This window comes from Sinohyriopsis cumingii, chromosome 6, assembly GCF_028554795.1.
Source record: "Sinohyriopsis cumingii isolate HCF-2022 chromosome 6, ASM2855479v2, whole genome shotgun sequence".
NCBI lineage: Eukaryota > Metazoa > Mollusca > Bivalvia > Unionida > Unionidae > Sinohyriopsis > Sinohyriopsis cumingii.
This window is the reverse complement of record NC_142966.1, coordinates 71,581,066-71,607,730: the sequence shown is the minus strand read 5'-3', so window position 1 is coordinate 71,607,730 and position 26,665 is coordinate 71,581,066. Positions and strand designations below refer to the sequence as shown.

At 41.3% G+C, this 26,665-nt stretch overlaps 1 protein-coding gene across 1 annotated transcript in view; it reads right to left on the bottom strand.

Moving 5' to 3' along the window:
* LOC149797181 (uncharacterized) overlaps nucleotides 1–26,665 on the bottom strand; it is a 63,509-nt gene that overhangs the window by 23,032 nt on the left and 13,812 nt on the right. Inside the window, exons 7-10 of the mRNA XM_089961867.1 lie at nucleotides 25,976–26,055; nucleotides 18,255–18,393; nucleotides 8,324–8,445; nucleotides 398–487 (exon numbers count right to left, since the gene is read on the bottom strand). Coding sequence (XP_089817993.1) covers nucleotides 398–487; nucleotides 8,324–8,445; nucleotides 18,255–18,393; nucleotides 25,976–26,055 — 431 coding nt within the window. The remainder of the gene's footprint in view (nucleotides 1–397; nucleotides 488–8,323; nucleotides 8,446–18,254; nucleotides 18,394–25,975; nucleotides 26,056–26,665) is intronic.

Sequence of the window (26,665 nt, the reverse complement as noted above, 5' to 3'; positions counted from 1 at the left end):
GTATGATATCAGCCCCACAAACTATATTAACAAAAATTAAATTGGCAATATACCACTCACTGATAAGTTGTGTCCAATGGAAAAATACACTGATCCAGATTTGCTGTTGTATAATGTGATGGTAGATCAGGGTCTATGGAGTTTGTTAGGAGTAGTCAGTTGAACAAACCCTAATCTGTTGGCACATTATGCGATGGTAGACCATGGTCTATGTTGTTTGCAGTTGACCCAACATAGAAGCAAGTAAATATGGCAGCTCACTTTCTTTTACCTTCAGAACTTTTTTTTACTTTAATTTAAACATGACCTTACTTCCAAGACTACCGTTATCATCATCAACCAAATATCATCATCATCATCATCATCATCATCATCATCAAACCCATTGCCCTTTCACCTGTTTTGGCTGACCAAAGTTTGAATGAACAGTCCATGGATCCGCTAAACACAATGTGGTCAAAAGCACCTGTCCACCGAAGCTTGCTAGCTGAAAATATTAAAATCTTCATCTTCATTCAGTGCTTTATTTTTAAAAATTTTGTTCACTTTTGTCAATAAAAATGGCTATAGAAATGGTACTTATATGAAAGCATGTTGATGTGAAATAGGACCAACATTTCTGATAACTAGATGAAAAAAACCCCATAAATATGCAAACATTTATTACCATGCTCAAAGTATGCGTCCAACATCCTAACTCTAATGTTGTCAGTGCTTCTGGAATAAACTGGATTCTAATATAACATCATGAAAACTATGAAATGTATTTAACATTACTTTAAAAGTGAAACTTCATTATCCCGAATTGACAATGAAATTGGTTAAAGTTATACATGCATAAATGAATGCTTCAGTGGTCTCCTCTTATGGAGTCAATCTGTCTATCATGTAAAAGTGTCCTTGAAATAGCATGACTTCTCATGAGGAAGGAGGAAGGGAAATAAATTGCAATAATATACTACTCTGGTATCAGGTAAGGTTGCCTCTGATAAGGGGGTGGCCTCTCTTGACAAAAATCTCTCAAAAAGAATACTACTGTACTATAGTCTTGGGCAAAATCAAAAAAGCTTAATTAGGTGACTATACTAATTGCCGCTGAAATACAAGAATGATTATAGAAATGCATAACCATGAAGAAAGAACAATTTAGTACAAATTTCATTTGATGAACATATTAACAGTGTACTTGTTGCAAGTTGTAAGCTAATAGCATACTGTCCTACAAGCTTGTCAAACATTGCTATAAGCTTGTAACACTGTCCTATTCCCAATGCAATCCAGTCTGTATCCTATGAGACCTGATGGTATAATTAAAGTTCATCCTATTTATGACTTCGTTTATTTTTGCATATTACTTCAAATAAGCACAGCAGAAAGTACAGTTGTAATTAATTCTCACTTAAAGGACTGCTTGATTAAATTTACTGTAATTATAAATAGGTGAAAAAAATATTTAGTCTTTTCCCATTTATATCCATAATCAGGGTAACTGCATTGATTTACTTGGTTGAAACATTATGCCAATAATTGGAATACATTGTATTTTGTTTTTCAACCTGCAATAATAATACATATATAAAAAACTTTGTGATTCCATGGAATATATGTTATATTGCTAATTCCAAGGGACATATATATAACTAAGAGCAGGGACATTATGTAACCAATTCCAGGGAAAATTTTTTAGAGGACATAATGTATATATCACTATTTCCAGGGGACATATTGTATGTAACTAATTCATTGGGACATATTGTATGTAACTAATTCATTGGGGCATATTGTATCTAGCTAATTCCAGGGGACATATTGTATGTAACTAATTCATTGGGGCATATTGTATCTAGCTATTTCCAGGGGACATATTGTATGTAACTAATTCATTGGGGCATATTGTATCTAGCTAATTCCAGGGGACATATTGTATGTAACTAATTCATTGGGGCATATTGTATCTAGCTATTTCCAGGGGACATATTGTATGTAACTAATTCATTGGGGCATATTGTATCTAGCTATTTCCAGGGGACATATTGTATGTAACTAATTCATTGGGGCATATTGTATCTAGCTATTTCCAGGGGACATATTGTATGTAACTAATTCATTGGGGCATATTGTATCTAGCTATTTCCAGGGGACATATTGTATGTAACTAATTCATTGGGGCATATTGTATGTAACTAATTCATTGGGGCATATTGTATGTAACTAATTCATTGGGACATATTGTATGTAACTAATTCATTGGGGCATATTGTATGTAACTAATTCATTGGGGCATATTGTATCTAGCTAATTCCAGGGGACATATTGTATGTAACTAATTCATTGGGGCATATTGTATCTAGCTAATTCCAGGGGACATATTGTATGCAACTAATTCATTGGGGCATATTGTATCTAGCTAATTCCAGGGGACATATTGTATGCAACTAATTCATTGGGGCATATTGTATCTAGCTAATTCCAGGGGACATATTGTATGCAACTAATTCATTGGGGCATATTGTATCTAGCTAATTCCAGGGGACATATTGTATGCAACTAATTCATTGGGGCATATTGTATCTAGCTAATTCCAGGGGACATATTGTATGCAACTAATTCATTGGGGCATATTGTATCTAGCTAATTCCAGGGGACATATTGTATGCAACTAATTCATTGGGGCATATTGTATCTAGCTAATTCCAGGGGACATATTGTATGCAACTAATTCATTGGGGCATATTGTATCTAGCTAATTCCAGGGGACATATTGTATGTAACTAATTCATTGGGGCATATTGTATCTAGCTAATTCCAGGGGACATATTGTATGTAACTAATTCATTGGGGCATATTGTATCTAGCTAATTCCAGGGGACATATTGTATGTAACTAATTCATTGGGGCATATTGTATCTAGCTAATTCCAGGGGACATATTGTATGTAACTAATTCATTGGGGCATATTGTATCTAGCTAATTCCAGGGGACATATTGTATGTAACTAATTCACTGGGGCATATTGTATCTAGCTAATTCCAGGGGACATATTGTATGTAACTAATTCACTGGGGCATATTGTATCTAGCTAATTCCAGGGGACATATTGTATGTAACTAATTCACTGGGGCATATTGTATCTAGCTAATTCCAGGGGACATATTGTATGTAACTAATTCACTGGGGCATATTGTATCTAGCTAATTCCAGGGGACATATTGTATGTAACTAATTCACTGGGGCATATTGTATCTAGCTAATTCCAGGGGACATATTGTATGTAACTAATTCACTGGGGCATATTGTATCTAGCTAATTCCAGGGGACATATTGTATGTAACTAATTCACTGGGGCATATTGTATCTAGCTAATTCCAGGGGACATATTGTATGTAACTAATTCATTGGGGCATATTGTATCTAGCTAATTCCAGGGGACATATTGTATGTAACTAATTCATTGGGGCATATTGTATCTAGCTAATTCCAGGGGACATATTGTATGTAACTAATTCATTGGGGCATATTGTATCTAGCTAATTCCAGGGGACATATTGTATGTAACTAATTCATTGGGGCATATTGTATCTAGCTAATTCCAGGGGACATATTGTATGTAACTAATTCATTGGGGCATATTGTATCTAGCTAATTCCAGGGGACATATCGTATGTAACTAATTCATTGGGGCATATTGTATCTAGCTAATTCCAGGGGACATATCGTATGTAACTAATTCATTGGGGCATATTGTATCTAGCTAATTCCAGGGGACATATCGTATGTAACTAATTCATTGGGGCATATTGTATCTAGCTAATTCCAGGGGACATATCGTATGTAACTAATTCATTGGGGCATATTGTATCTAGCTAATTCCAGGGGACATATCGTATGTAACTAATTCATTGGGGCATATTGTATCTAGCTAATTCCAGGGGACATATCGTATGTAACTAATTCACTGGGGCATATTGTATCTAGCTAATTCCAGGGGACATATCGTATGTAACTAATTCACTGGGGCATATTGTATCTAGCTAATTCCAGGGGACATATTGTATGTAACTAATTCAATGGGGCATATTGTATCTAGCTAATTCCAGGGGACATATTGTATGTAACTAATTCACTGGGGCATATTGTATCTAGCTAATTCCAGGGGACATATTGTATGTAACTAATTCACTGGGGCATATTGTATCTAGCTAATTCCAGGGGACATATTGTATGTAACTAATTCACTGGGGCATATTGTATCTAGCTAATTCCAGGGGACATATCGTATGTAACTAATTCACTGGGGCATATTGTATCTAGCTAATTCCAGGGGACATATCGTATGTAACTAATTCACTGGGGCATATTGTATCTAGCTAATTCCAGGGGACATATCGTATGTAACTAATTCACTGGGGCATATTGTATCTAGCTAATTCCAGGGGACATATCGTATGTAACTAATTCACTGGGGCATATTGTATCTAGCTAATTCCAGGGGACATATCGTATGTAACTAATTCACTGGGGCATATTGTATCTAGCTAATTCCAGGGGACATATCGTATGTAACTAATTCACTGGGGCATATTGTATCTAGCTAATTCCAGGGGACATATCGTATGTAACTAATTCACTGGGGCATATTGTATCTAGCTAATTCCAGGGGACATATCGTATGTAACTAATTCACTGGGGCATATTGTATCTAGCTAATTCCAGGGGACATATCGTATGTAACTAATTCACTGGGGCATATTGTATCTAGCTAATTCCAGGGGACATATCGTATGTAACTAATTCACTGGGGCATATTGTATCTAGCTAATTCCAGGGGACATATCGTATGTAACTAATTCACTGGGGCATATTGTATCTAGCTAATTCCAGGGGACATATCGTATGTAACTAATTCACTGGGGCATATTGTATCTAGCTAATTCCAGGGGACATATCGTATGTAACTAATTCACTGGGGCATATTGTATCTAGCTAATTCCAGGGGACATATCGTATGTAACTAATTCACTGGGGCATATTGTATCTAGCTAATTCCAGGGGACATATCGTATGTAACTAATTCACTGGGGCATATTGTATCTAGCTAATTCCAGGGGACATATCGTATGTAACTAATTCACTGGGGCATATTGTATCTAGCTAATTCCAGGGGACATATCGTATGTAACTAATTCACTGGGGCATATTGTATCTAGCTAATTCCAGGGGACATATCGTATGTAACTAATTCACTGGGGCATATTGTATCTAGCTAATTCCAGGGGACATATCGTATGTAACTAATTCACTGGGGCATATTGTATCTAGCTAATTCCAGGGGACATATCGTATGTAACTAATTCACTGGGGCATATTGTATCTAGCTAATTCCAGGGGACATATCGTATGTAACTAATTCACTGGGGCATATTGTATCTAGCTAATTCCAGGGGACATATCGTATGTAACTAATTCACTGGGGCATATTGTATCTAGCTAATTCCAGGGGACATATCGTATGTAACTAATTCACTGGGGCATATTGTATCTAGCTAATTCCAGGGGACATATCGTATGTAACTAATTCACTGGGGCATATTGTATCTAGCTAATTCCAGGGGACATATCGTATGTAACTAATTCACTGGGGCATATTGTATCTAGCTAATTCCAGGGGACATATCGTATGTAACTAATTCACTGGGGCATATTGTATCTAGCTAATTCCAGGGGACATATCGTATGTAACTAATTCACTGGGGCATATTGTATCTAGCTAATTCCAGGGGACATATCGTATGTAACTAATTCACTGGGGCATATTGTATCTAGCTAATTCCAGGGGACATATCGTATGTAACTAATTCACTGGGGCATATTGTATCTAGCTAATTCCAGGGGACATATCGTATGTAACTAATTCACTGGGGCATATTGTATCTAGCTAATTCCAGGGGACATATCGTATGTAACTAATTCACTGGGGCATATTGTATCTAGCTAATTCCAGGGGACATATCGTATGTAACTAATTCACTGGGGCATATTGTATCTAGCTAATTCCAGGGGACATATCGTATGTAACTAATTCACTGGGGCATATTGTATCTAGCTAATTCCAGGGGACATATCGTATGTAACTAATTCACTGGGGCATATTGTATCTAGCTAATTCCAGGGGACATATCGTATGTTACTAATTCACTGGGGCATATTGTATCTAGCTAATTCCAGGGGACATATCGTATGTAACTAATTCACTGGGGCATATTGTATCTAGCTAATTCCAGGGGACATATCGTATGTAACTAATTCACTGGGGCATATTGTATCTAGCTAATTCCAGGGGACATATCGTATGTAACTAATTCACTGGGGCATATTGTATCTAGCTAATTCCAGGGGACATATCGTATGTAACTAATTCACTGGGGCATATTGTATCTAGCTAATTCCAGGGGACATATTGTATGTAACTAATTCACTGGGGCATATTGTATCTAGCTAATTCCAGGGGACATATTGTATGTAACTAATTCACTGGGGCATATTGTATCTAGCTAATTCCAGGGGACATATCGTATGTAACTAATTCATTGGGGCATATTGTATCTAGCTAATTCCAGGGGACATATCGTATGTAACTAATTCATTGGGGCATATTGTATCTAGCTAATTCCAGGAGACATATTGTATGTAACTAATTCATTGGGGCATATTGTATCTAGCTAATTCCAGGAGACATATCGTAACTAGCTAATTTCAGGTTACTTTTAGTATGTGACTAATTCCAGGGGAAATACAGTTGGGAACTCATTTTAGAGGACACACTGTATGTATAAATAGTTCAGGGAGACATATCATATATAACTAGTTCTAGGGACATGTCTATAACTAATACCAGGGGACATATTGTGCATAACTAGTTCCAGGGAAATATCATATATAACTAATACCAGGGGACATATTGTGTATAACTAGTTCCAGGGAAATATCATATATAACTAATTCCAGTGGACACATCATATATGGCTAGTTCTGGGGGATATATATAACTAGTTCAAGGGGACATATCATATATAACTAGTTCTAGGGGGCATATCATATATAACTAGTTCTAGGGGATATATATAACTAGTTCAAGGGGACATATCATATATAACTAGTTCTAGGGGACATATCATATATAACTAGTTCTAGGGGACATATCATATATAACTAGTCCTAGGGGGCATATCATATATAACTAGTTCTAGGGGACATATATAACTAATTCAAGGGGACATATCATATATAACTAGTTCTAGGGGACATATCATATATAACTAGTTCTAGGGGACATATCATATATAACTAGTTCTAGGGGACATATCATATATAACTAGTCCTAGGGGGCATATCATATATAACTAGTTCTAGGGGACATATATAACTAATTCAAGGGGACATATCATATATAACTAGTTCTAGGGGACATATCATATATAACTAGTTCTAGGGGACATATCATATATAACTAGTTCTAGGGGACATATCATATATAACTAGTCCTAGGGGGCATATCATATATAACTAGTTCTAGGGGACATATCATATAAAACTAGTCCAAGGGGACATGACATATATAACTAGTTCTAGGGGACATATCATATATAACTAGTCCTAGGGGGCATATCATATATAACTAGTTCTAGGGGACGTATCATATAAAACTAGTCCAAGGGGACATAACATATATAACTAGTCCTATGGGATGTAGATCATATGTAACAAGTTCATATAGCTAGCTCCAGGGGACATATCACATATAGCTAGTTCTAGGGAATATAACACTTCAAGTCATTAAATATAGAGATCTTGTTACAAAGATGTGGATGTGTGTGTGTTTGTGTGTGTGTGTGCATGTCTGTGTGTGTATATAGAGAGACAGACAGATAAACAGAACAAGAGGGGGCTCAGTGGTTTCTCATTTGTGACCCAATGGCCTAAACTGTATGACCACAGAAAATGGCACAGTGGTCTTGTTCTATGGCCCCATCTAATATGGGTTGACTTGTGGGTCAGTGATCACACACACACATCCCAATTCTCAGGCATGGTGAGCTCATAATTTAAAGTTATTTCAAATTTATGCAAATCCATCCATGCCCCTTCTAGCCACACCACCAAGAGCTGCATTAAATTTCTATACCAGTATGCATCGCTCCATGCTGCGTCCCAACTATATACCTAGTTTTGAAGTCTTTGAACTGTTCAAAAGGAGGTGTGTGACATTATAAATACATACATTTCACACACTGGTAAGATCACATAATCACAAAGGGAGTCTTACCTATAGTTTCAGACTGCTCTTTGTCTAGTATCACAACATCAGTTACTGAATCTGTGTGTCCACCAAGGTTTTGTATTTCTGTCATTGTACTCAGGTTCCATACCTTCACTGTTGTATCTCGGCTGTTTGCATTATGACAATAAATTTGAAAGCAAGTGTATACATTAGAAACTACAGTATCACTAAATAAAAAGCTGTCAGAATGTAAGGAAATTAGTCTCCAAATGAAACTTCACTGAATGCAAGAGGAGTGCAAAACAACATAAAGATGTACATTTAGATAACAGGTGATTAATATTTCCAACATTTCCCTGCAAGCTGCAACACATATAGGTTACAATTTATCTTAAACAAAAAATGTAGTCACTTTAAAGATTGCATAACCTGCACAATATTTACCAGTTTTAGTACAATTTTTTTTATTTCAAATACAAACTTTCTGATGCAATGAACGTTTTAATTTCTTTTAAATAAAATTAAGGTTACTCTATTCATATTTGTACTATTTCATTGTAAAAAAGTTTTGTTCCATCATTAATGCTTTAAGTCTTTCTGAAAGGTAAAAGTTGCAATTTATAAGTTTAATTTCTGACTGGAAGAACTTAGTACTTGTCATTAGTACTAAACAACAGCTATGTACTATACTGAGATCATAGGTCCCAAAAGTGTTACATACTGGTATATACTGAAAACTGAATATTTGTAAACAAAATTTGTATGCACTGGTTGCAAACCTTGGAGCTTATATTTAATAAATATTTATACAAATCGGAGATTCATATTTTGACTTAAACATGATGAGAAAAACAACACATTGAAAAAATTGTGCATACAACTTGGTGTCCTCGTTTTGCACAAAGTACAAGTGGATATATGCACAAACAAGCATGATAATACAGAATATTTCATTTCGCAGCATTTTTAACTTGATGTTCAAAAATCCATAACTTCATAAAAAATGTAAATAGAAGCAAACTAAATAAATGGGTGGAGAGTAAATATGTATTTATGTCAAACGGTTCTGCACATAACATGAGATAACAGAGAGATATTGTATTTTCATGTCTTAGTTATTAGCATTACCAAACACAAATGTGCAGAATATATAGTTAAAGCAGCATAGTACTTGTGGACAAAGTTTGCTGCATTAATTACAAGTACAAAAGCCATCACTAAATCCAAAGTTAAATGCAGCTGTCATGTTTACCCCGACCCAGAGTAGCCCAGTTTGGAACATGTATAATCAAGGTAATTCTGACGGGTCATTGTTTGATGTCGAACATTGCCGAAGGCTAGCACTAATCCGTTACGTAAGATTGTTGTGGCTAGAATAGAAGAACCGGACATCGGAGTTGCGAAGTCACAGACAGCCAATTATCACCTAGGTGTCGAAATGTTTCCAAGATCAAAAGAAATTGCCTGAAGAAGTGGGAGTGTCCTAACTTCTTTCCCCTGCAAACAGACAGACAGGTTGAACTGGCCACTAAGACGATTGGACAGGGGCACAGCGCCACCCAATCAGAATCGAGATAGGGGGGAGACCTTGATTTGGGTAGAATGATATCCCTGCGTTTTCCGGCAAAAGTTAGTTCGCTGAGAGAAATTACCCAGAGAAGAGGCTAGCGTAACTCCGAATAGCCATTCGTTATTGGCAGGAAATTCTTAGAGCGGGAAGGTCTAAGTACAGAAAGCTTCAAAAGGAAGCTTTGAGGGACAGACCAGTTAAAGTTTGGTCCCGTTGTCTCGGATAGAGAGACGGAGGAAAGGAGAAGAAAGGAGAAGAGGGTGGAGTTGAAGTCTAGGAGCGGAATTGGAGGAGATAATAGAGAGGGAAAGGAGAAGAAAGGAGAAGTTGAAGTCTGGAGCGAAGCTAGAGGAGATAGTAGAGAGGAAACAGAGACAAAGAAGGAGTTAGAGGAGCGGAAAGAAGGAAGAATCAGCGGGAAGAAATAGATGAGTAGATGCAAGGACGGGGGAAAATCGAACTCACACTGTAAATCACGGGATGAATTAGGCTGTCACTTGGTCGAGGGAAAGACGAGTGATTGGAAGTTATTGGTTTTAAATTATCACATTTATTAAATTGTTATTGATTGAATTTCATCTTCGTGTTCTCCATAATTTAACCGTCGGCATTGCTGACTGGGGGCTCAGAGCTGTAAATCTACATCATCACTAATTTAACTTTCTAACCTAACGAGCCAGGGTGGAACTTTCAATTTAATTTAATTAAATTATATTGGGAGAACCCCACCCCAATACGACAGAACGCCACAGTGGGCGCTCCGTCCGGGATTTGAATTAGACATAAATATTATTTTACGATCTAAAAGTTTATTTGTTAGAAAGTATTAGTGAACAGTGTGAGATATTTTCCATCCTGTGTATTTTGAATTTTTATGATTTTCTCATCTTGTGTTTGTTATATTTGATATTTGCATGTTTGGTAGATCTTTAATTACTGGCAGCAATTGTGAAGCAAATATCGAACAAATATCTTACCTGAACGAAATTAGTTGCTGTAGACAGGTAAGTATTTGGCTGGGAACTTGTAATATCTGTCCATTGTTAGTAAGGTCGAGACAAGGTATCACTTCCTATTAGTATAACAATATGGCTACAGAAAGGCAAATGATAAAGGAGTACCGTGCCATGGGCTCAGAAGATCTCGGATACGAGGGAGATCGACTGGCAGCATTTATTGAAGAAAGAATCAAGGAATGGAAGGCAGAAAAAGCAGCGGAGAAGGCGCTGGCTAAGATGGCAGCGGACCAAGAGCGAGAACTAGAGCTGGCCCGGATAGCCACCGAAAGAGAAACACAGAAAGAGCTTGAGCTGGCCAGACTTGCTCACGCTCTCGAAATGGAGAAGGTCAGGTTAGCGGCTAGGGACAATGATAGGGACGACGCCAGCACAAGTTCTGGAGGGACCGGACGACCTTTCATCGACCACCGAATGGTCCAGATAAGTATTCCGCGGTTCAGCGATAAGGAGGAATCTATCGACGATTTTCTTGTTCAGTTTGAGAAACTCGCTCACGCTCATAAAATTCCTGAACAACATTGGGCGATTAATGTCTTAGCTTTTTTGCAAGGTGCAGCTCGTGAAGTCTACCACGGCTTAGCTGCAGACGATGCTGACGACTACAATGCGCTCAAAAAGGCCCTTCTCTGCCATTATCGGCTGACCGCCGCAACATATCGTAAACTTTTTCGGGACTCGGCGAAAAAGGCAACGGAGACCCACTCTCAATTCCACACCCGTGTTCGAGGGTTATTTGAGAAGTGGATGAAGATGGCCGAAGTCGAACGATCGTACGACGGGCTACGCGAGGTTATACTCAAGGAACATGTCCTGAGTACTTACCGTCGCGAGTTGACAGTCTTTCTAGCAGAGAGAGAGCACCGGACGCTCGAAGAGATCGCTAGCATGGCGGAGCGATACGAGCAGGCACACTCGAAAAGTGGAGGTTCCGGGGGTGCGGACCGACCCCGACCCACTGAGTCGCGCGGTGTGGTTGAAGTAGAGCAGGCTGTCCGTAACCGTCAGGGCGACGGGAGGGTCGGAGGGGGATCTACAGGTAGGGATGCCAACCATAGACCTGGACAGGCCTCACCCACGAAAGCGGGACTTGCAGGTCGGCGAGGGCCGCCGACGTGTTACAACTGCAAGCGCCCAGGGCATATTGCCAGGGACTGTCCCAAGGGCAGGCAGACCCAGGTGAATGCCGTCGCTAGGAAGGAGCGCGAGCCGGAGGCAAGCTGTAACCCAGCCAACCTCGCGTCTGCTACTGTCAACGGAGAAGGTGCCACCATCTTGTATGACACTGGGTGTAGCGTCCCAGCTCTTATCGACAAGAAGTACGTTAAGCCCGAGGATTACACAGGGGAGGTAATCGAAGTTCAGTACGCGAACAGCGCGCGTGACTCATTGCCAGTGGCTGTCATTGACCTCGATTCACCGTACGTGAAGGGGAAAATTGAAGCTGCATGCTTGGATGGTTTGTCGCATGACGTCATACTGGGATGTCGTTATGTGTTGCCACAACCGAACCCCGAAACCTGCACACCGATGCCAGTGAGTGCTGTGGAAACCAGGTCCAAGAGTCGGCAGACGGAAGCGAAGCCGATGGAAGTTACATCGACACCGGTGAGTAACGTTCTTCCGGCCGAGCTGAGGAAGCTGCAACAGGAAGACGCAACTCTCGCGCAGTTGTACCAACACGCTGCAGCAGGGACGGAGAGAGAAACTCCGAATGGCGGGGTGAAGTTCGCATACAAGAAGGGGATCTTGTATCGCTACGCCAGGAATGGTAACGAACACTTTAAGCAAGTCGTCGTACCAAAAGAGAAGCGAGGGGAAGTGTTGAAACTCGCGCACGAGAGTCTCATGGGTGGACACATGGGAATTGCCAAGACGCGTGACCGTCTTGTCAAAGGATTCTACTGGCCAGGGGTCCAGGGAGACGTCAAACGGTTCTATCTCTCCTGTGACAAGTGTCAGAGAATGGCACCAAAAACGGATCATCGACCCGTCCCCTTGGGGAGTACACCCCTTATCGATGAACCGTTTAGACGCGTCGCGATGGACTTGATCGGACCGATAAAACCCGCGTCGTCGCACGGAAATCGGTATATCTTAACGGTCGTAGATTACGCTACACGCTATCCGGAGGCCGTTGCGCTGCGTAATATTGATTCGGAAACCGTCGCGGTGCGCTGTTTGGGATTTGGTCAAGAGTTGGAGTGCCCGACGAGATCCTGACCGACCAAGGGACACAATTCATGAGTCGCGTGATGGCAGAGGTAAACCGACTGATGTCAATTAAGCACCTCACGACTACACCGTATCACCCTCAATGTAACGGACTGGTCGAACGGTTTAACGGAACCCTAAAGAACACGCTCAAGAAGCTGTGCGAAGGCCGCCCCAAGGATTGGGATCGGTATATTCCTGCCATGCTTTTCGCCTACCGGGAAGTACCTCAAGCGAGTTTAGGGTTCTCTCCCTTTGAACTCCTGTACGGGAAGACCGTACGCGGCCCAATCGCCATACTGAGACAACTGTGGACGGACGATCACGCTGTGGAGGAGGTACGCACCACCTACCAATACGTTGCGGACTTGCGCAACAAACTGGAGGAAGTTTGTTCCCTCGCACAGGAGAACCTCAAGCGAGCGAAGGCGCGTCAGGCGAAGAATTACAACAAGCGCGCAAAACCACGCCAGTTTGAAGTAGGGGACAAGGTGTTGTTACTGCTGCCCAAAGAACACAACAAGTTGCAAGTTTCCTGGAGGGGTCCATACGTTGTCACCGAGAAGGTCGGAGGTCAAACATATCGGATACGGCTACCAACGAAGGAGAAATTGTACCATGCCAATCTCCTTAAGAGATACCGGGAAAGAGAGACCGTCAGCGATTTTGTTATCGCCACGATAGTCACCGAGGACGCCGAAGGCGATATGGAAGGTGCCAACACTGTTCCGAGCTGTCCGTTAACGAGGGCTGAGACACCCTCGGACGTGGAGTGCGACCCCATGTTGACTGCGGCACAGCGGGAAGAGATTGATACGTTGCTGGCCGGGTATTCCGATGTGCTTACGGAAATACCCGGGAGAACGTCGCTTGTCGAGTTCGGGTTAAAGCTGGTGGATAACCGGCCAGTCCAGCGGAAACCCTACCCCTTGCCCCACGCAAAACGACAAGTCGTAAGGGAGGAGATCGAGCAGATGATTGCTCTGGGAGTGATCGAACCCGCCGACTCTCCGTACAGCTCTCCGGTAGTCCTAGTGCAGAAGAAGGACGGCACCCATCGGTTTTGTGTCGACTACCGGAAGCTAAATCAGGTGACAGAATTTCAAGTCGAAATGCTACCTGACCCGGAACATATTTTCGCTTCTGTCTCGAAAGCGAAATATTTCTCCAAGCTGGATTTGTCCAAGGGCTATTGGCAAATTCCGGTAAAGGAGGAGGATAGGGCAAAGCTAGCTTTTGCTACTCCCGACGGGACCTACCAATGGTTGGTCATGCCGTTCGGGGTACAGAACGCACCCAGCGTCTTTACTAGGATGATGCGGAAGTTGTTGGAACCCTTGCGCGATAGTGGTGTCCACAACTTCATGGATGACCTCTTGTTAGCCACAGCGACGTGGGGTGAACACCTCACTCTGTTAGCTGACGTTTTGGAGCGGCTGCGTTAGGCGGGATTGACAGCTCGCCCTTCCAAATGTCACCTAGGGTTCCGGACATTGGACTATTTGGGACATACCCTAAGCCAAGGTACGCTGTCCCCAGAGAAGTCGAAGGTGGAGCAGATGAGAAACGCCGCACGGCCCACCACGAAAACTGAGGTGAGGTCATTTCTGGGATTGGCCGGATATTACCGGAGGTATGTGGCCAATTTCAGCGCAATTGCGGGACCGTTGTCTGACCTAACCAAGAAACGTGCCCCGACTAAGGTTATTTGGACAGATGCGTGTGAGCATGCTTTCCAAACGCTGAAGGATAGACTTACATCCGACGCAGTTGTCCGTCTACCGGATCTGGCAAAAGATTTCGTTCTTCGCACCGACGCATGTGACACGGGACTGGGAGCAGTACTACTACAGGAATACGATGAGACGCTTTTTCCTGTCGCGTACGGCAGTCGGAAGTTGTCAGCTGCCGAGAAGAACTACTCCGTATCGGAGAGAGAATGCCTCGGAATCGTGTTCGGTACATCACGCTTCGAGCGGTACTTATACGGGCGGAAGTTCATCTTGGAGACCGACCACCAACCACTGGCGTATCTCGCGCAGGCGAAATTGTCGAATGGACGATTGATGCGATGGTCGCTGTTCTTACAACAATACCAGATGCAGATCAGATACGTGAAAGGAACTGAGAACGTAGGCGCCGATTTCATGAGCAGGAGCGCTGGAATGGTAAAGATCGCTGTATGTATGTATATATATATATATATATATATATATATATATATATATATATATATTCATGTTCATACTCAGTGTGTAGTGTCGCGATAATTTTGTTCTTTATTTCGTGTATTAATGACATTGCATTTGAAGTAATTTTGAGGGAATAAAATCCCGATTTTATTCTCAAGCGTGGGGGGGGGGGTGTCATGTTTACCCCGACCCAGAGTAGCCCAGTTTGAAACATGTATAATCAAGGTAATTCTGACGGGTCATTGTTTGATGTCGAACATTGCCGAAGGCTAGCACTAATCCGTTACATAAGATTGTTGTGGCTAGAATAGAAGAACCGGACATCGGAGTTGCGAAGTCACAGACAGCCAATTATCACCTAGGTGTTGAAATGTTTCCAAGATCAAAAGAAATTGCCTGAAGAAGTGGGAGTGTCCTAACTTCTTTCCCCTGCAAACAGACAGACAGGTTGAACTGGCCGCTAAGACGATTGGACAGGGGCACAGCGCCACCCAATCAGAATCGAGATAGGGGGGAGACCTTGATTTGGGTAGAATGATATCCCTGCGTTTTCCGGCAAAAGTTAGTTCGCTGAGAGAAATTACCCAGAGAAGAGGCTAGCGTAACTCCGAATAGCCATTCGTTATTGGCAGGAAATTCTTAGAGCGGGAAGGTCTAAGTACAGAAAGCTTCAAAAGGAAGCTTTGAGGGACAGACCAGTTAAAGTTTGGTCCCGTTGTCTCGGATAGAGAGACGGAGGAAAGGAGAAGAAAGGAGAAGAGGGTGGAGTTGAAGTCTAGGAGCGGAATTGGAGGAGATAATAGAGAGGGAAAGGAGAAGAAAGGAGAAGTTGAAGTCTGGAGCGAAGCTGGAGGAGATAGTAGAGAGGAAACAGAGACAAAGAAGGAGTTAGAGGAGCGGAAAGAAGGAAGAATCAGCGGGAAGAAATAGATGAGTAGATGCAAGGACGGGGGAAAATCGAACTCACACTGTAAATCACGGGATGAATTAGGCTGTCACTTGGTCGAGGGAAAGACGAGTGATTGGAAGTTATCGGTTTTAAATTCGTGTTCTCCATAATTTAACCGTCGGCATTGCTGACTGGGGGCTCAGAGCTGTAAATCTACATCATCACTAATTTAACTTTCTAACCTAACGAGCCAGGGTGGAACTTTCAATTTAATTTAATTAAATTATATTGGGAGAACCACACCCCAATACGACAGAACGTCACAGCAGCTCTTATAATGCAAAAACAGAAATATGGTTCTGTTGGTCAAGAAACACGGCGGTCATGTAACCGCCATTTTTATAGATTCAACCAAGCCTACACAAATCTAGAGTGAAAGAACATCCCTTCTCCAAAAACACCAATTCTAACATTAAAATTACTACAACCAATCACAGGGGCTCCTTACAAAAAACTGGGAGTATCCGTCAATGAATTGAGAGATAGTGGGTCTAACTTGTGTTATAGTGTTACACTTAGCCCTCTATTCGTTGATGGATACTCCCAATTTTCTTTGTAACGAGCCCCTGTGTGAACCTATGGAATCCGCATATAACGTTGCAGACACGAAATTCAGTACGTTGAAATTATGACAAGTAGTTTCAAAATATTAACGTTTATCACGGACTGTATCTGTCATGTGTAGTTTTAGCATCTATTATTATCTGTGGACCCACCATTTCCGGTTCCTAAAGTTTGCAAAATTTTAAAGGTATGTTATTTTCTGGCCTTTGTATGTTAGTTTGTCTTTAATAAGTACATAATGATGTATTTTATTGCTCTTAACTTTGCTATAATTACATTGAGCTGCTTCAAAGAAAGTGATGATAATGCTGCGAGAAAATGATGGTATAAAAATAGCCCATATCTTCAAAAAATTTTGCTCATATCAAAGGATGCAAAAATTATACCTGATTGTGCATGCTGGAGTTTTTTAATGATTAGAGCATTTATATATCTATCTAGTTCTGGATGCTCTAACGTAAATTTTTATCATAATTTTTTTCAGTCTAAAGTCATTCGGTAGCAGAGGAAGCCAATATCTCAGCCAAGCACATATTCTATATTATACTGTAATAAATTTGGAGTATGGCACATTTGGTTATAGCGCCCCGTTTAAGGAATTCTTAGATTTGTGTGATTGTCTGATTATTGGAATTCGGTGCAATAGAAATATTCCTTTGCCCGAAATAATTAACCAGTTGCTAGGAGCAAACGTCACGGAGTAAAGTGTTAGTGAGTTTCCATGATGCCATGGTTCACTAGTAGTGAATTCAGGTCAAAACCGAATAAATGTCCCTGTTGTACCATAGTCCCTATTAAAATCTAATGGTGTACACTGGTGGTGTGACCGAAGTGGCAAAAGGAAACGTGTAAATTACACAATGGAATCAACAGGAAGGGACTTAGCAGATACCGTTTATGTCGCCATGGTGGCAAATTTATGTAGTTGTACTGGCGAAATGTGCCTGGAAACCATAGTTTTACTGGCCATGGGTGGTGTAGTTAAATAGTTCCATGTGTTAAAGGACAGTCGTATAGTTTCTACTGTGCGAACTGCTGGCGGTACGGAAACCGAACGAAGAGAAACCATGCAGATATGCGCTTGATAGATATTCGACAGGTTGTGAGATCTGTGGTCTTGCATTGATTAGAGTAAATTTGATGTCTAGAATGGACACGTTGGGCTTTCTAATTAACAACTGAAGTTGTATGGAAGTCTTTGAACATTTGGGGCAAACATATGACTTCGAGCGGGAATCGCGCCAGGGTTTGACACCTCTCGGTCAAGTAAAGACCCCTGGCTTGTAACAATACTTATGTCAGGATGAGAAAATAGTCCAAATTCGGTAGCCCTAGTCCTTGATTATCAGCAAAATCTCAGTCATATTTATGTCTGGATGAGAACAAAGACCAACTACTGTAGCTCCTAGACTTTGATTAGCAGTAAAAAATGTACAAGGAAAATTATGTCAAATTATGATACGAAGAGTACCTTGCAGTGACCAGTATGGAGTCAGTTTCCTCCACAGCTGTAACGATATCATTATGCCCTTCAAGGGTAAATACTTGATACCTACTCTCTTTCATTGTCTGTTCGAGTGAATTCCCTTCTCTGATCTTATCACTCATTTCTGCAAAGCAAATGAAAAAGTATCAGAAAACTTAGGCAAAAAGCAGCAAATGCATGAGAAAACTGACGTGTTTAAAGTTTTCATCCAAAACAACCATTACGTAGAAGAGTATACAAAAGATTATTTTGGATTTAAGAACCTAGTGTTGGAATATTTATACAAATAAAGCACAATAAAGCACAATAAAGCTTCTTATGTACGATTTCTTTTAACCATGTATACAAACATCGATACATTAAAAACAGTTATCAACAGCAATGTTTCAGTATAATTGTTGGTCAATTCATAAAATTTCTATAATATTTTGAGCAATTCCCCCAACCCCCCAAACCATTTTGTGAAATTCTTTAAAAATATTATTGCAATGTTTCACATTATTGCTTATTGATGATGTGGGGAGTTTCTGTAACAGAAATGTTCGAATAAAGGGTGGTAGTGGTATTAAGCTGTTTAATTAAATATGGGCAGCGAATTCTATGCATCAATAAGAAACTCCGTGGAACTGTTACGTCTTGCCTGATCTCTGTTTGTTGCAGATGTTTTCTCTTTCAAATGGCTATGACTTTGCATAAGGATTGAGGGGGATTCGGGGTACAGAACTTCCTGTTTTTGCAGACCAAGAGTCATAGCAATCCCTCTCATGATTTGGGAATTATGATCTTACATACATATTATAATACTTACCAGTCATAATACTTGAGAATTATAACCACTACCTTGCAAATCCAGATCTCTCGAGCACTGGCGTACTAAAGGGGTGCGAAGTGGTTGGTCCGCCTCGGATGACAGCCAAAATTGAGGTGCCATCGGGGGTTGGGGATGAAATACCAGTACGTTGCCATCTGGTAGGATTTCTGATTCCCTGATTCGGACATATCCGAATAGTAAAACCAAGGTTTTCGTGACAAAATATATTTTATTTTCTGTTTAATACTTCAATTTTCAAATCGCCGCGCAACGCGCCAAACCCTTAGTGCGATAGTTAATGGCGCATACTAACAAAGAAAATTGTGTTTGATAAGTGAATATCTGCTAGTGTACCAGTTGAAGGATCCGCCCCAGGTGCCAAATACTTTACGTACGCCCTTGCTCCAAAGTCAAGTTTTATGTATAGAAAAGCTAAACTTTGTCTACCCCAATAGGTGTGAATCAGATGAGTGATTTCTCCTTGGATATAATGACTGGTGCAAAATTATGACAATATCTCAGTTACTGCTTGGGCAGAATGTATGCTCCGGCAGTAGGATATAGCTGCAGGGAGGTTGGGACCGTGTCATATTATAATCAGTTAAGTAATTATTGAAGAAACTTATTTTCGTCCAGAAATTGGTTTCTTCTGTAAATATGTTGCCTGGACACAATACCTTATGAGAATAGGTAAGAGGTGACAGGAGTTATAACCCTTTAACCCCAGGAAGGCCGATTTCCAGTACCAAAAGGTATGTGAAGTAACTTCAACTCAAGATATAATTAGTCTAGAGTAGTGACTTCATATGCTTAGATGTGGCTGCACCAGAAAACATTCTGCATCCCAACTACTGCCCTTTGCACCAAACCCAGGAGACGTCACGAAAATGTGACACTGCTGCAAAATGATCTGAAAATTTAGTTTGTTGTCAAGCTGGGTCCCACCAACTAAAATGACTTTAGCCATAGGTTCTTAAGCGGTAATCTAGAGGGTTGTCATTAGTTATGTATGGCACTTGGGTTCAATGGTACTTACCATTGAAAATGGAGGAAAAATGAATAGGGTCAATGGGAATTTAACATGGGTGACGTCACGATACTAGACACTGGGAAAAATTGAAACAATATTACAAGTGGCTGACATCAGTGGGGCGGCTACTCAGTAACAGTGTTGCACGTAGCTAAACTACATAGGGAGGAACAAATAGTAACAATGCAAGTGGCCGACCTCAAAATCGTTAATATGGGGATGATATGATGGATGAAAATAATTAATACAGAGATGACCAAGTAGATGGAAATCCAATTTTTAAGTATATTATGTTTCTCCTAGAATACTTACCCAATCACATTACATTAAGAATATTAGCCTGTTACCTCGCGAATCCAGGCCTACTAAAAGACGAAAATTTGTATTTTCCCTTTCTATATTAATAGATCAAGGGCAAATAACTCTTTCCCATTACCTCTCTTTGACACCACCAGGCCTTGCCAGCTTTTGGCTGAGTGAGACACTAATGAGGATGCTCACATGGCGAGGTGGTTGGGAGGGCTTTTACGTAATGTGATTGGGTAAATATTCTCGGAGAAACATAATTTACTTAAAATTTACTTTCTTATTCGAATACGTTCAACAGCGAAGCCTGCCAAGTTAACATGCTGTGTTGATTGATCCAGTTGGGTCTGGTGGCCGTCTGTATTGCCGCCACTGGACCCACCAGATTCTAGGTTTCCTGTGCAACGTCATATATCTGAAATGGAGGTTCAAGTAGGTCAACTCGGCATGCCAGGCAACAGCTTTCATTGTATCTCGGATTGGATTGTTGCTTTCGAACGTGAGGGTCGCAGATATTGCAAGAAAATTCTGAACAATAATCTACGTGAGGTTACTCTGATCTGGTGAGACGTCAGAGTACACCAATCGTACGACACGTTTCAGCCACGAAGAAAGGGTTTGAAGAGTGATATTCTTTGTTCTGGCTCTGGTTATGTCAGAATACACCAAACGCACGACGCACTTCATCCCCGAAGAAAGGGTGATATCCTGTGTTCCAGCTCATAGCAGAAGGAAGACTTATTTGTGTATACCACGACGTGTCTCTGTGCGCTTCAAGTTAGTGCTCGAGAGCATGAACAGGATCTTGTATGGCTGCTGTTCTCAATCTGGCTATGGAAGAGAGCAAGCAGGTGATAACTTTTTGACTACCGACAGATGGTAACTTATTTTGGGCTACGAAGGAAGATGGTGTCACGAGAACCACCAAACCCTTCGATCTGAACTGAAGGGAGTTCGGGTCGACATAAAGGGACATGCAGCTCTCTTACCCTGCATACAGAAGCTACAGATATCAGGAAATATGATCTGTATTATACTAACTTGAGTGGCGTATAGCCTGCAAGTTCGAAGGGATTCGAATCGAGCCATGTTAAAACCTAGGATTGGATCCATTTGGAGATAAATTAAGGATTTTGATTGATGAGACCAATATTGGCTTTAATGATCCCATAGGTCTCTATCACGCCCAAAAGCATGTTTGCCATGATGTAGGAATGAGTCTAATATCATGGGTTGGAAACCGTTGGTAGCGATACGGGGCGGACACAACTGTTACTTCTCATAAAGCCAGAAAAAAAAGTCGGCCAGTTGAGGGATAAAGGCAAGCAGACAGTCGATGGATTTGGTTACTGATGAGATCCTCTCCACCATCAAAGGTTTGAATTGTTTGACTCGCAAAGCTGTCCTGGTAAGAGCCGAGCTTGTAGAAGAAAAGGGCGGTCCGGAAAGGGAAGGAACACTGGTGACAGTGGATGCTGGAGAAGATTCGGTTTGGCCGAAATCTTCCTGGGTGTACTATCGCTAGAAAGAGTAGATAGGAGACCCAGGGCTTGTCCCATCGGAGAAGGGCTATCATAATCATCTTGTCATTCTAACTCCGTACCTTCTGGGTTATTTTTATTATCAGCACCATGGGAGGGGAGGCAAAAGCCCAGACCCCCTCCCAGATGTTTGATAGTGTATCCATGGCTCAAGCTTTTGGGCCTGGAACTGGAGAGACGCAGGTGGGTAGCTTTTGATTCCACCTCGTCGCCAAGAGGTCGATCATCGGATGCCCTCGATGTGAGCAAATCCGAGTGAAAACCGACTGGGGACCATTCCGTGTGAAGGACGTGACCACCTCAAGATTGATCTTCGTCCAAGACATTGATACTGCCGGGGATGTGTCTGATTTGTATGTTGATATGAAGATTGTTGCACCACGTAGAAAAAGCCAAATCAAACACAAAGTTCGAGTGATTTAGTGCCTAATTGCTTGATGAGATAGGCCACCACCACAGAGTAGTCAGAACAAACGAAGACCGTTATCGCCTCAAAGTCGATCTTTTTTTAAATGAATGGTGTTGATTATAGCCCTCATTTCTAGGATATTGATGTTCAGAGGCCATTTTCAAGGCTCTCTGGTGTAGTTGACGGTAGTGAAGGTCAGCAATAGGTGGACACCTCCCCCCGTGCACACTGGCGTTCCTTCCTACCTTGTTCCAACTGGGGTTTCTGCAGCTGATTCCAATGGTCATCCAACCTGGATTGACTCAGTGACGCGGAAATATCGAATCTCAGGCGTGGTCATGACTGTTCCATTAAAGGAACATAACACAAGGCGTCAATGTACTGGCAAGTTACGCAGAAAGAATCATCCAAAATGAATCAAATCCGCTGCCGCATAATAAACCAAGGAGTTGCAAGAACTCTCCTGTTGAAATTTACTTGAGGAGTTCAACAATTCTGGTAACAGGAAAACAAGGAGGTCGCACCAGGTCACGGTTGTTTAAGAACGCCATACACAGATAGACGAAATTCTGGGATGGATCGAAGTCTGACGTTCCCAGGTCGTTAAAACGCATAGATGATCTGGAAGAGAAGGAAGATCGTTCCTGCTTGGAGCATGATAGAAATTATCATGTATTTCTGTATGATGCCACCCAGGTACGCTGCTGTCGATGTAGATGACGTCGGCTGGAACAAAGGAAACATGTAATCCATAATCTGACTGAAAGCCCAGGGGCTGATATTGAAGCCAAAGGGAAGAACTGTGAATTGATAAACGGTGTGGCAGTAAGCGAAACGGAGAATCTTGATAGAGACGGGGTAGATAGGGATGTGAAGTTTTTGTCTGTCAGATCGAGAATGATGGCACACTCGCCTCATGAGGCCGTTTGACCTCGCCGTGTCCATCTTGAATTGTGTGAGGAGAATCCAGTAGATGGTGGGCCTCAACTTACTGTTTGCTTCCCGAAAAAGAAACATCCTTGAGCAAAATGGTGGGGATTGCGGTCTTTGCACTAAGCATCCCCACTCTTATTTTGGATGAACGACTGTATCTCCTGTTATAAAAAGGTGCATTCGTGAAGGGGGGGGGGGAGCGGATTGTTGATGAACGAAACCCAAATCTGCTATGCATAACCTGGATCAGACCCCTCCTTTCTGAAGGGATAGGGAGGACCAGTGAGCTCAAAAGTCGGTTTTGTTACCGTCACAGTAGGAATGTATACTAGGGATCGATGTTAGTACACGTGTGACTAAATAGATCCCTTGTCTTGAGGCCGCTAAACTTGCCTTCACTCTGACAGGAAATGAGTGGTTTCCAACGCCCGTGTATGTTCCTACGCTGCCTGTCTCCAAACTTTCTCTATTTTTCCTCCAAACAACGGTGACCCGAACAGGGTCGACCGGAAAATAAGAGTATAATAAGATATGAGGACCGTTATGGCCTCAGAGGCAATCTTTTCAGAAACGAAAGGTATTGGTGACAGCCTTCATTTTTAAGATGTTGATGTGTAGAGGCCGTTCGCCCGACTCAGATATGTAGCTGACGGTTGTGAAAGTCAGCAACAGGTGGGCACCCCACCGTGTGCGCTGCGGCGATACTAACCGTTATTTCCGCCTGTGGTATCTTCATGACCTTGATTGCCATAATGACGCGGAGATGATTAAATGTTGGCCGTGGTCATGATTGTATTTTAAAGAGGACATAAAATGTGGCACCAAGGTGTTGGCAAGGTCCGCAGAAAAAGTCGGCCAAGCGGCGTCAAAATCCACTGCCGTATAATAAACCAAGAATTTGCGAGAACTCTAATGCTAAATTCCAAGTCTTGAAGGAAATGGACTCGACGAGTTCAACGTATCTGGTAACGGGAACACAAGGGGTAGTACCAGATTCCGGTTGGTTTATAACTCCATAAAAATTATCCAGATGGACGAATTTCCGGGATGGACGGAGGTCTAACTTTCCCAAATCGTTAAAAGGCCTAGATGATGTAGAAGAGGTTGAACGGATAGATTTCTCATTGAAATCTCTAGTATAGTAATCATAAGATGCCGAAGGTGTAGCTAGGCGGATGGATATATCACTAAGATCCCCGAATGAACTATTTGCAATGATAGGACGGCTTGACTGCCGCTGTTTGCTCGACGGTTGGCGATGTCGGGACGGCCGGTGAGTGCTGGACAGCCGGTAATGGTACGGCAGTATTAAGAGTTGGATCGAACGGATCCGGCATGGACCCCATGCTCCTGACTTACAGGCCCGAAGGCCATGCTCGTGGCCTTCCTAAAATTGGGGAATACTCTCCAATGAATCGGTATCGCTAACAAGGAACCGTAGGTTGTTTTATTTGATTTATTTCGTCTTTCCTTTTCTCCAATGCCGAGCGGACAATCGTTTGACCGTGCATTTCATTTGCGTATGGTAAACATTCCTCCTGAAACGACTTAAGAAGAAACAACAAAGCATAGAATAGCCATTAAGCATTTCTCTTTAGCTACTAGAATAAATAGGCAAATCAGTATATGACTATTTACCTAAAACGGAAGTCCATACTTCCACTGATCACGTATTTTAAATACTGCATATTATGAGCGGTGGATACATAGTATAAACAAGAGTCAGGGTAGACTTACATGCTCTGAAGTTGCATATACATCAATTAAAATGACATTCCACAGTAGTGTGGAAAATATCAAGTAATAAAGGATGCTGGTGAGGTCTCGAAAAGAGCACATTTCCTTGCATGAGTGGAAGTAGTAAGTTAAATAGGTATGTTTTTGATGCCTATCTCTCTACTCAAGAGGAAATCACTCTTATCTGACTCCCACCTATGTGAGCAGTCAACCTTTAGCTTTTTATAGCTAAAATATAGCTTATAAGGGCTCAGTGTGTGAGGCAGTGGTTGTACTTATTGGATAACAAATCTTAAGAAGAAACTATAACCAAAAACTTAAGCATGATGTCCAACATGACCTTGACCTGATACAATTTTCAGAAAGATGGTTGGAGTTGATTGATATGAAAGGGCAGCCCCTGCTTATTCAACCAAAAATGTATCAATGATTCTAAAATGACCATTATCTTACATGGAAGTAAGAAAAATATAAGGGTGTATGGATATGAAAGCAAAGAGCTTTGACGGTCAAAGTATGATATCCGTCCATACAGAAAACGTTCACATGAATACTTGAGAAAAAAAAATGAAACTGACCTTGACCTTTCGTTAAGGTCAGGAGGATAGGGGTGGATCGATATTAACGGACAGAGCTATATGAGTCTACAGTCCAAGTACGACAGGTATTCCTGTCTGGGTTTAGGACTTATTACCTGAAAGAAAAACTGTAACTAAACCATAAGCAATGTTGATGCTTCTGAAAAGAGTGGTATCCTATGCTAAAACAGGCGAGACATAAAAGCACCTTAATGAATACCTCTAAAGTTACTGTTCTTAATAAAATGCTTCAGTTTTATATGTAGCTAGTTTAGTTTAAACATATATTATTGCTATAACTGATATATTTCCAAAAGGAGATTTGTGTCTGTCAGTATCATTATCTTCAGCGAGTCCTTACCAGAGGATTTAGGTGATTCCTTCTTTGCTTTCTTGGGTGAGGATCCCTTAGTCTGTGGTGTGTCTTTTACTGCTCTACTGCTGTGACATATAAAAAAGGAAAATCACCACCATGCTCAAGACGCTATCTATCAAAAATTATTCATTCATGTAGACCTTGTGGTAGCTACAGCCTTCAACAGTAATTTTGTTACAAAAATGTTTGACTGTTCTGGGGCCTAAGTTGTAAGAATATCTTCCTCGGCTGTGGGAGGCTACAGGTTGGAACCCCAGGCAAGTACCATAGATTTGTAAAAATGGTACTAACATCTGCCTTGCTTGGCTCTCAGCATTAAGACTTTAGTGTTAGGACTGGTCGGCCTGGTGTCAGGATAATGTGAGTTGATGGGACATGTTCCTACATGCCTGCAGCATGATACCCCAGTGCTTGATCACTATGAACTGCCAAACTGCAGACATTGAAGCGATATGACTGAAAATTGTTAAAGTTACATTAACAATCCAAATCATACATGCACACAAAATGTGTTTAGATCATTATCACCAAAACTAAAATAAAGTTCAAAATAGTATATGAAACAAGGAAACTAACGTAATTAAGTTTTTAACTAAGTTACTCAGCATACTTTTGCATGCACCTAGTACTATGATATAACTTGAAAATACAATTCCAGGAGAAACATTCTCTAAA